This window comes from Rhinoderma darwinii, chromosome 1, assembly GCF_050947455.1.
Source record: "Rhinoderma darwinii isolate aRhiDar2 chromosome 1, aRhiDar2.hap1, whole genome shotgun sequence".
In the NCBI taxonomy this organism is placed as follows: domain Eukaryota; kingdom Metazoa; phylum Chordata; class Amphibia; order Anura; family Rhinodermatidae; genus Rhinoderma; species Rhinoderma darwinii.
In genome coordinates, this window is record NC_134687.1 from 283,233,884 (window position 1) to 283,246,156 (window position 12,273).

The following is a 12,273-nucleotide window of genomic DNA, read 5'->3' on the forward strand; positions in this document are numbered from 1 at the left end:
TATATATATAAAGAAGATTTGCAGCACTCCAATGTGAAAAAAGTGGTGGTTTATTCAATCCAAGAACAACAGCAACGTTTCAATCCTACAATAGGATCTTTATTATTATGAGGCTTGATAAAGATCCTATTGTAGGATTGAAACGTTGCTGTTGTTCTTGGATTGAATAAACCACCACTTTTTTCACATTGGAGTGCTGCAAATCTTCTTTCTTTATATACCAATACACGTCCGAGGATCGGGACGTTTTGCTGGGCACCTGATCGATCGTTTCTGTGTGAGTGCTGCTGCTTTCTTGTTTGCTATATATCTATATATATATATATATATAAAATATTATATATATATTACTATGTATTATTTACACAATAATAAGGTCATCTTTAAAACTTCCAGACTGAATAAACCTAATTTTTTTTTCTGCAGTTCGGTGTGAACACCTTTTAACCCCCTTCAGGTCTTATAGATCCTTCCTGCAGTATATTGCCCAAAACAAATGATTTATATGGAGGAAATAATATACTCAAATCATGAGTTTTATCTAACAGTTGTTTGAGAAAATTCCCTACATGTCTCAGTGTTGGGGCTGGTCCACAGATTTATGTGATACTCTTCTGAATAGCAAATATATTGAGATACTTGGCTGAAGTATCTTACTGTGTGGCCGAAGTCTAAATTTTCATTTGCATTAAATAACGAGTAGAGCCAACCAATATGCCAGTCTAAAGATCGCGTTGTCACATGGTATTTCTTTTTGAAAAATACTAAATTACATACAAATGTATGAAAGGAGTGGGAGTTCATTGTTTTCACTGCACAGGAGCTATTACTCTCTGAATACATTGCCTACTGTAACAATATAATGAAAGCAGCCAGTGATAGGAAGAGGATAGACCTCCCTACTTGTTACAGAAAAGAGATTGACAGGTTATCAGTAAATCGGCACTGGGACGAGAGATACCCGAGTGCCACCAGTTTTACACATACTTTTCATTAGGTTGCCGGCTCCTCGCTTTATACGTTTAAAATTGATATTCACAGTAGAGCTCTGTGTAAATATAGCGAAATATTTTCTTATAAATTACATTCTAGAACATGCAAATATATCCTAACACCAACAGGTGGCAGGCTAAACTGCAAAATAATATGGAATATTTAATCAAATATGGAGTTTTAATAGAAGAAAATAGATGCAAGGTAAAGAGCTTGGATTCTGAAAGCCCGTCTTGTGAGGTAAACAGTATAAAAACAGCTACGGGAAAGAAAAACTGTTTATAATTAATGCCATATTTGTATAAGTAGAACTAAAACGTAAGACTTTGAGAAAATAAATATGTAGGCTATCCATACATTTATTCTATGAGCCACATGCAGTGAATGTACTCGGAGGTTTGCAGACCAGCCTACGGCATCAACTGTCCCTCTATAGACACGGCCTTATTACACTGTTTATAGATATGTCACTTGATTATATGGAAATATCTTCTGGAAGACCTGTGTTTATGGGCTACAGTATGTACTTGTAATGTCTGTTTTGTATATCTTCCTGCATTTTCTATGTTCTCATTACCTTAGAAAAGTTATTTAAAAGAAAACTCTACTTTTGAAAAACTTTTTGAAACATTTCCAAGATTAAATCTATATTATTGTTCTGATTTTGAGTTAGGTCACGTGTCTGTCTACAGAGTGTAGGTAAACACTAGTCTGTTTCCAAGGGTAACCTGCAAAAATCTGAAAGCAACTATGTATATGGCTGGAGAAACAGACATTGGGTTATGTCAGTGTTGCCCATAGTAATCGATTAACAATTGATTTAAGGACAGTTTGAAAGTGAAATTATTGGTTGCTGACAGTTGTATGCATGAGGCCCAGTGTGGTGCTAAAAGTGAAATTACAAGTGAGTTTTTTTATACTACCATGCCCCAGATTTATAGTCTCTCGTATACTGACTTAGTAAGGTTTTGATGTCTTTATATAATACAGAATTTTTATATACATATACGGTATATGCCATTGAGCCTTCAACTAGAAAAAGGGGGTAACAGTGACACTAAATACGAAACCAATGAGGATTCAGTGTACCCACTACTGTATTGAAACCAGTATGTGAACAGCCTGGTTACATAACATCAAGATCTACTGGTCCCTGTCCGCCATAGCTCAGGACTATGTGTGGAAGAAGGTATAGTGTTACATTAATCTCCCATTCTGTAAGACAAGAGTGTCCGGGCAATGCTCTATAGGTGACAATTGTTTCCAACTGCCATAATTATTTATATTTACAATAATATAGGGTAGGACTGAGGACATTTTCAACATTTTGTTGGCCACATGAAAGAAATTAACCCTACAGTACATTTGTAACAGTTGCTCTTAAATAAATTCTATCTAAATTTACTGCAAACATTACCTGACACTGATTTTTATAAAGCGATGTATCTAGACTCATCTATGTTCATTTTATCTAGATGTTTTGTGTTGACACAGATGGTATGGGGTCACTGAGCCCAAAAATGCCCCAAAAATGTTTTCTATATTTCACTATAGGTTTTAAAGTTACATCTGGCCGCAGCGTTTTTTGACCTGAAAAAAATCCAGGGAAAACTACCACAGAAAATGCCATATTTATATAATTAATCAAATAAACAAAGAAAAACAACAAAATCAAATAGGAGAGATAGTTATTTCCAGTCATAATGGAACAGGATCCAGGTTTATCATCAGTCAGTTTTAATATATAATGTAATAAAATAAGTTTATTGGGAGTTCAAGATGAGGCACATTTATGATACTGCTGCTATTCAATGGTCATGCTGCTCTTAAAGAGGCTCTGTCACCACATTATAAGTGCCCTATCTCCTACATAAGGAGATCGGCGCTGTAATGTAGGTGACAGTAATGCTTTTTATTTAATAAAATGATCTATTTTTACCACTTTATTTTATTTTAGATTTATGCTAATGAGTTTTCTTAATGCCCAAGTGGGCGTATTTTTACTTTAGACCAAGTGGGCGTTGTACAGAGGAGTGTATGACGCTGACCAATCAGTGTCATGCACTCCTCTCCATTCAATTAGTCAGCGCATAGGGATCCTGCTAGATCCTTATGTGCTGTCTTATACTAACATATTAACAATACTGAAGTGTTTAGACAGTGAATAGACATTCCACGGGATGTCTATTCACAATCTCTGCACTTCGTTACACTGTCTGTGGTAGTTACAGCAGAGGAAGCGTGATCTCGCTGTAAATGACAGGTTACAACGAGATTACGCTTCCTCTGCTGCAACTACCACAGAAACAGTAACGAAGTGCAGAGATTGTGAATAGACTTCCCGTGGAATGTCTATTCACTGTCTAAACACTTCAGTATTGTTAATGTGTTAGTATAAGATAGCACATAGCGATCTAAAAGGATCCCTATGCGCTGCCTAAATGAATGGAGAGGAGTGCATGATGCTGATTGGTCAGTGTCATACACTCCTCTGTACAACGCCCACTTGGTCTAAAGTAAAAATACGCCCATTTGGGCATTAATAAACTAATTAGCATAAATCTAAAAACGCTAATAAAGTGGTGAAAACAGATCGTTTTATTAGATAAAAAGCATTACTGTCACCTACATTATAGCGCCAATCTCCTTATGTAGGAGATACGGCACTTATAATGTGGTGACAGAGCCTCTTTAAGGATCGTAAATACAGTAGATTCCACTGTTGGAATACAGTACAATGTATGGCTAAAAAAATGGGCAGGATCGCAGGAGTTGTAGTACATCTGCATACTGGGACATATCTAGGCAGTCTGTAGAATACTTTTTTTTTATTTATTGTACATGTCTTCCATAAATGATCCCTCCTAACCTATAAAATTGTTTTCAAAGTTCATATCGTGCAAGGTTTGCATAAGCTTTAAGACCACCATGCACTTCTGCTCTAAGTGTACAATGAATTGATAATAGTGAGGTAGAAACGTAAGTTCATGATGTAAATCAATGACTTGCTATGCTTTTACAATTTTGGCCAGTATATTATGTTCAATTTCCATGAGAAACCACAATATGACCACATTGGAACCACATCCCCACATTCCTTTGCTCAGAACTGTGTTTCTTTTGTGAAACACTGAATTATTCTTGTAAGAATCTGGATACAGTTTATGAACGTTTCATTTTCAATAAGATATGGCTATACAATGTGGCTTACATCTCTCATATAATGGAGATGTTGTCATAACTATGTGCTCGATTACTGCCATTGCTGGAAGACAGTACGTATTATGTATTATATTATTATTATAATAATTATTATTATTATTTTCTGAAGCATCTGCAGTATACTAAACAAAATAAATCAATATTTCTTATAGTAACTCTCAACACTGGGGTACTACACAATAAAAAAATGAACACAATATAGAGTGTTTAATTTCGAATTGGCTGCAATGCTTAGTTCTCTCTCTCTCTCTCTCTCTCTCTCTATATATATAGATGTGTGTATATATATATATATATATATATATATATATATATGACAGGGGTAGGAAAACAAGTTTGGAAGGATTCCTATGTATATAGCCGTTAGGCCAGGATCACCAAGTTTTGATGCATTTTTTTAGGAAGCTTATGGCTCACTCCTTAGAACCAGAGCCAGAAGTGGAACCAAAAGGAAGAATAGGGTGTAAGGAAAAGACTTATGAATCTCTTTTCTTTTGTCCACTCCCTTGTTTGGCTAAAAAAAACCTGAGAGAAAAACAACATAAAAAAATGTGTGTGTGATCCTGGCCTAAGAGATTCCTTTTAGCTATATCCTCTTTTAGGTGCCATATGTGGCTCCCCAAAGTGTCAGTTTGAAAAATAGCATAACATGGCTTATTTGAAGTTTGCTAATGGTAGGCAGCTATTTAGGAAGAAGTGCATTCTCCAAAGGTAGACAACCCCTTTAGGTAGCGTCGGACTGGGGTTCCTTGGGCCCACCCGAGGAGATAATTCTGGGAGCCCACCCTCCATCTATATAGAACATTATATTTTCACTTTTAATTTGATTGTAGACCTTGTTGTTATCATTGTACACACAGGATATATCACCAATAAGATCTAATAGGTTATTTGTGAATCACCCCAATAGCAATAGGCCCTAGCGGCAAGTGATTGGCTCCAAAGTCACCTCCAAATGGGGCTGTCTTCTGCTGGACCTTTGGGGCCCATTATTGTGTCAGAGCCTGTGCCCACCGGAGCATCCTCTGGTTCTCTGGTGGGCCAGTCCTACCCTGCCATTAGGCCAGGGTCACACACACACACACACACACACACACACACACACCACACACACTTTTGAAGCCATTATTATGGCAGTTTTTGGCTCAGGTTCTTTTTTTAAGCCAAAGCCAGAAGTGGATCCAAACGGAAAGAAAGGTAAAAAAGAAAAGACTGGTAAATCTGCTGTCTATTGTTTTCACTTCTGTGTTTGGCTCAAAAGAGCTGAGCCAAAAACTGCATCAAAACTGTGTGTGTAATCCTGGCCTTGAGGACAACTTTCAATAATTTTAATGCTTATCTATTTGTGTGGAATGATATCAATAGGTGGAAAAATCCCAAATGCCTCAATTCCTCCTTCTTTGTAATAACTTTTCTGGAAAATTCCAAGGGTGTCACCATTGAGGCACTAGAGCTGTTATGAGGCCTCTAAAGCGAGAGGGTCAATTCCAGAATGTACCATTGTTGCTGGTGGTTAGGAGTAGAGATGAGCGAACCGGGACAACCGAACCCAGTTTCGGTCCGAACATCGTGAAAAGTTCGGTTCGCAGCGAATCCGAACTTCACCGGTTTCGGCCGAACACGTTTTGACCGAACCTGGCTTATGAGTCACTGATTTTCCGGTACACGACATCAGGAGATAGTTACTGTCCACGGTGCTGAAAGAGTTAAGCGATCGGCAGTAACTGTTTCAGCACCCTGGACAGTGACTTCCGATCACAAGATACATCAACGTGTAAAAAAAAATAGAAGCTACTACTTACCAATAACTCCGTGCTTCTTCCTCCAGTACGACCTCCCGGGATGACGATTCAGTCCAAGTGACCGCTGCAGCTAATGACAGGCCGATAACAGGCTGCAGCCAATCACAGGCCAATCCCAGGCTGCAGCGGTCACATGGACTGCCGCGTCATCCAGGGAGGTTGGGCTGGATGCCGAAAGAGGGACGCGTCACCAAGGCAATGGTGACGCGTCCCTCTCTTGACATCCAGCCCGACATCCTTGGATGACGCGACAGTCCATGTGACCGCTGCAGCATGTGATTGGCCTGTGATTGGCTGCAGCGGTCACATTGGCTGAAACGTCATCCAGGGATGTCGAGAGGGACGCGTCACCAAGGCAACGGCCGGGAGACAGTACTGGAGGAAGAAGCAGGAAGTTCTCGGTAAGTACGAACGTCTTTTTTTTTTTTTTTTTTTTTTACAGTTTGCTCTATATTGTGATTGGAATTCACTGTCCAGGGTGCTGAAAGAGTTACTGCAGATCAGTTAACTCTTTCAGCACCCTGGACAGTGACTATTTACTGACGTCGCCTAGCAATGCTGCTGTAATGCCGGGTGCACACATGTAGCCACCCGTCATTACGAGAGCTCCATACATGATTTTTATGGGCTTTCTTGAATTACAGGTTCGGTCCGAACTAGTTCGGTCCGAATCGAACTTTTTCAAGAAATTCGGCGAACCAGCCGAACCGAACTTATTAGGGCATGACCACACATGGCGGAATTCCTCCGCAACTGTCCGCATCAATGCCGCACCTAATCCGGGTTGCGGATTACGGCTGCGGATCTGCACAAAATGTGCAGTAAATTGATGCGGACTAGCTGCTGCGGACTGCGGGAAAAGTGCTTCCCTTCTCTGTATCAGTGCAGGATAGAGAGAAGGGACAGCACTTTCCCTAGTGAAAGTAAAAGAAATTCATACTTACCGCCCGTTGTCTTTATGACGCGTCCCTCCTTCGGCATCCAGCCCGACCTCCCTGGATGACGCGCCAGTCCATGTGACCGCTGCAGCCTGTGCTTGGCCTGTGATTGGCTGCAGCCGTCACTTACACTGAAACGTCATCCTGGGAGGCCGGACTGGAGACAGAAACAGGGAGTTCTCGGTAAGTACGAACTTCATTTTTTTTTACAGATACATGTATATTGGGATCGGTAGTCACTGTCCCGGGTGCAGAAACAGTTACTGCCGATCGCTTAACTCTTTCAGCACCCTGGACAGTGACTATTTACTGACGTCTCCTAGCAACGCTCCCGTCATTACGGGAGCCCCATTGACTTCCTCAGTCTGGCTGTAGACCTAGAAATACATAGGTCCAGCCAGAATGAAGAAATGTCAAGTAAAAAAAGCAAGACGCATCCGCAGCACACATGACATGTGCATGACAGCTGCGGACTTCATTGCGGAACTTTGAATCTCCATTGAAGTCAATGGAGAAATTCCGCCATGAGTCCGCCACTGCTCCGCAACAGACAGAGCATGCTGCGGACACCAAATTCCGCTCCGCAGCCTATGCTCCGCAGCGGAATTGTACGCATCGTGTAAACGAACACTGCTAAATTAAAGTGAAAGTCAATGTAGAAACGGCTCCGCTGCGGATTAACGCTGCGGAGTGTCCGCAGCGGAATTTAAGTGCAATTCCGCCATGTGTGAACCCGCCCTTATAAGTTCGCTCATCTCTAGTTAAGAGTGTTGTAGTAACACTGTTGGCGCTGAGAAGCCCCTGAAAGCAAAATAATAGTTCATCTTTGCTATGGAGTCCTCCCATACTTTGTATGCCCCTAGTGAATAAAATATTTATATTGACAAACGCCAATATGTTGACATACAAGAACTTCTTACTTTTGAACATATAATTGTAGTTACTATATTTTACATTTCAATATCTGTATCTTTATAGCTAACATGTATAAAATCCACCGACCTGGGTGTTCTAATAACTGCTAGTAAAACAGAACTGATAACAACAAATAATTAAGTACATGATTCTTTTCCTGTCTCAATTGTCATGGGTGTCATTTAAAAGCTGCAGAACAGATGGTTGCACAGTGCATTTTAATACCATTTTCCGTGTTTTCCTAATGAAGGGTACTTTCTTTACTCCTGAATTATAATTGTGAGTGGACACTTTGCTTAAAAGTTTATAATTTTTTTATTTATGTCTGAAAAGGTTTACGTAGAGTGCATTGCTCAATGTAAATTTTAGGTGACACACACAGACATATATATCTATATATATATATATATATATATATATATATATATATATATATATATGAACTCAGCTACCAGTTCCCCCCAGTGATAGCAGCTTATTAGAGGGGGTCCCACTAATTTTTATTTACTGGTCAGTATTATCTTAGAGAGATAACTGTTTCTTTATCTGTAAACCGTAGCATAAATGCCACAATCTGAGATATAGTCTTAATAGATATATCAAAGAAAACGGTTGTCTTATCCTTTATAAAGACATTCAGCAAATCAGCTTCCCATGCATGCTGTTCCTAGTCCTCTAAAATTCCCCTAACATCCATTCCTAATCCTGTTTTGTAACATGTTTATTCACCTTTTTTCTACAGATCCTGCTGTAATAACCCCACAAGACCCAACCTTAATAATAGGATCATCACTAACCGCATCTTGCTTAGTGGACTCTGACTTAAACCTGAAGGCAGAGGACCTGTTCTGGACCCTTAATGGGAGAAGGCTCCCACTAGAGCTGTATAAAATGCTGAACAGCACAGCCTTGAGCGTGGCCTTGAATAATCTGAATGGATCCAAGCAGCAGTCAGGAGATAACCTGGTGTGTCACAGCAAAGACGGGAGAATCCTGGCGGGCTCATGTCTATATGTTGGATGTATGTCTTTGATTCTCAGGCATAGATAATTTAGGAATGCTAAACTAGATGAATGGCCATGTTAAGCCTTGATGTACAGGTCCCAGAAGAGTCATATAGCCCTATATTGAAAAAAAAACCACCAAAAAAACAATGTTTATAATAGTTATTATCTGTGCCTTAAGTTAAAGTAACATAACCTGCAACAGATCTGCTCCTGTGTCCCTATGACTATATTTCATGTTTTGTGCTCTGGTGGCTCATATTACCATCCAGATCATTATTCACACATACATACACATATCTGCAGCTATTCAAACCATCTAGGATGTGTACACTGATGTGTATGGGGATTTGGATCCACAAATTGTCCCTATAGCAATACTAAATCAAGAGAACGCAGAACATGAAGCACTGATATAGAGTTATAAAATAAGAGGAGCTGCATGGGGCTCGTAAATTCAAGTAATAAGTTAAAATGTAGCAGTGAGAGTGAAACATTTTTGAAATTGTAGAATGTTAAAAAGAAAAAAGTAGATATATATTGCAGTTTGGCTCTGTAGGCTTCCCTGCACCTCAGCAGACAATTGAATAGATGTCATTGTTGATCTATTTTCAAAGGACGTATATCCATTAAGCCCAATTACTTCAGCCGCTCATTTCATTTATTTATTTGCTGTAGTAGAAAGTTCTCTATAATCTTATCCATTAGCAGCCGTATGTAAAATAAACAAATTGATACAGGGAAGAAAATATTGATATAATTTATCAAATAAATAAAAAAACACATAAAAACCAAATGCGAGAGAGAGTTTTTTACAGCGACATTGGAACAGCCATAATTTTCATATATAATCTAATAAAACAAGGTTATTGTGAGTTTAGGATGATGCACATTCATGATACTGCTGATCAGTAATAAATTGAAGGGGTATTCCGCATCTATCAGACATTTATGGCATATCCTGCGAATATGCCATAAATGTCTGATACATGCGGGTACCAGCTCTGGGACCCGCACCTATATCCCGTACGGGGATCCCCGACCCCAACCCGCCTGGTGAGGTGCTCACTGGCTGCCGCATCCAGACAGAGAATCAGTGCTGGGGAGTAGTAGAATTCTGGAAAAAGCCAAGCCTGCTGAGGTACGCTTTTACCATAACTCTTATAGAATTGAATAGGAGTTATGGAAACAGTGTAGCACAGCGAGCTACGGTGTTTCTGTAACTTAGGAGTGATTATTATTGTAATCCCTATGGCTATCGTTCCATAGATCAGGGCCTTTGAAAACTCCTTCTTGCACACGAGTGTTGCATATGCTAAATCATTACCTGCTTTAATTCTTCTCAACCTTTCGCTGAACTGAAGACTCCCCACTAATGACATACTTTACTCCAAGGATGTCACATATATCCAGTGTGACTATCTAATTCTGCGCATAGATACCTGCTCCCTCCCACTCCTAATATATAAGTACCAGGGGCGTAACTAGGAAAGACTGGGCCCCATAGCAAACTTTTGACTGGGGCCGGCCCCCCCTCCCCTGGGTGTCACACAACCCCCCCCTTGTAGATAGTGCCTTTTTTACAAACCCCCCCTTTTGATAACGCCACACAGACCCCCTGTAGATAACGCCATACAGCCCCCTTTGTAGATATCTACAGAGGGGGCTGTATGGCGTTATCTACAGGGGGGACTTTATGGCGCTATCTACAGGGGGCTGTATGGCGCTATCTACAGGGGAGACTGTATGGCGCTATCTACAGGGGGGACTGTATGGTGCTATCTACAGAGGGGGCTGTATGGCGTTATCTAGAGGGGGGACTGTATGGCGCTATCTACAGGGGGGACGCTGTATGGCGTTATCTAGAGGGCGGACGCTGTATGGCGTTGTCTACGGGGGGGGGCGCTGTATGGCCCCCCCCTGTAGGGAACGCCATACAGCGTCCCCCCCTGTAGGGAATGCCAAACAGCGTCGTCCCCCCTGTAGGGAACGCCATACAGCGTCGTCCCCCCTGTAGGGAACGCCATACAGCGTCGTCGTCCCTATAGGGAACGCCATACAGCGTCCCCCCGTAGGGAACGCCATACAACCCCCCCTGTAGGGAACGCCATACAGAGTCGTCCCCCTGTAGGGAACGCCATACAGCGTCGTCCCCCTGTAGGGAACGCCATACAGCGTCCCCCCCTGTAGGGAACGCCATACAGCGTCGTCCCCCTGTAGGGAACGCCATACAGCGTCGTCGTCCCCCTGTAGGGAACGCCATACAGCGTCCCCCCTCCCAAAAAAATGCGAACTACAGTGTGATCCAAAAAAAGACATGTATCCCCTCTCCTCAGGATAGGGGATACATGTGTGATCGCTGGCAGCGATAGGGAGAACAGGGGACTGAAAGTCCCCCTGAAGTTCTCCATGACTAACCTCTGACTTCCGGCATCTGCGCAGCTCACTAAAAATGAAAGGAGGGCTGGTCACGCATGCGCACAAGCGGGACCGGCGCTCCATTCATTTCTCCGGAGCTGCCGACACAGACCCCGGAAGTCCGAGGTTTGTGATGGAGAACTTCAGGGGACTTTCAGTCCCCCGTTCTCCCTATCGCTGCCGGCGATCACACATGTATCCCCTATCCTGTGGATAGGGGATACATGTCTTTTGTATAATGGCAGAGCGGGGAGATACCTCCCTGCTCTGCCGAAGTGTTCAGTGGCGTCCCGCTGTAGTAACCATAGCGGCTGCTAGCGGAGCCTCCGGCCATGGTGGGGGCCCGTGCCGGCGGGCGACACGGGCCCCCTCATGCCGCGGGCCCCGTAGCAGCCGCTACTGCTTCTACGGTGGTAGTTACGCCACTGATAAGTACTCCAGTATGACCTTATAATGTAATAATTTGCCTGGCACCTCAGCTAGAATCCAGAACTTGGACACCTAGTATTAGTATTGCCACCTGTGCCAGCTCTACAGTAACACAGCGTATACATTTATGCGCTGGTATATGTATTATTAGATCCCTTCAGGCCTCATGCCAATGTGCAGGAGACTGTGCAGTGGCACATGGTTTCACTGTGATCACTGATCAAGTGGGCACAACAGCTGTGGCTGTGCGATCAGGAACTGGAGTGTGGCTGTGATTGACAGCTATACTGCTGCAATAACTGCCGGGATTTTCTTGTTTAAATGGTCACTAACATTTTAACAAACTTTGCATAAGTCAATAGTACAAGCAAATATAAGAAACTCTGTAATATATCTTATTAGTGAAAATTCCTCTTTCTCTAGTTGTCAGCCCCCCCCCCCCTTCTAACTGTTCACTCACTCAGAATTTACTGCTGAATTTGTCTTCTAAAGACAAGGTGGACTCTCAGCTTACTGAGGGATCAGGTTACAGCTGCCCATAGAAGACTATGG

The 12,273-nt window shown here is 41.8% G+C and overlaps 1 protein-coding gene across 1 annotated transcript in view; it reads left to right on the forward strand.

Moving 5' to 3' along the window:
• Nucleotides 1–12,273, forward strand: part of CRLF1 (cytokine receptor like factor 1) — a 110,197-nt gene that overhangs the window by 53,731 nt on the left and 44,193 nt on the right. Inside the window, exons 3-5 of the mRNA XM_075854691.1 lie at nt 1,093–1,233; nt 8,204–8,228; nt 8,613–8,891. Of these exons, the coding sequence (XP_075710806.1) occupies nt 1,093–1,233; nt 8,204–8,228; nt 8,613–8,891 (445 nt within the window). The remainder of the gene's footprint in view (nt 1–1,092; nt 1,234–8,203; nt 8,229–8,612; nt 8,892–12,273) is intronic.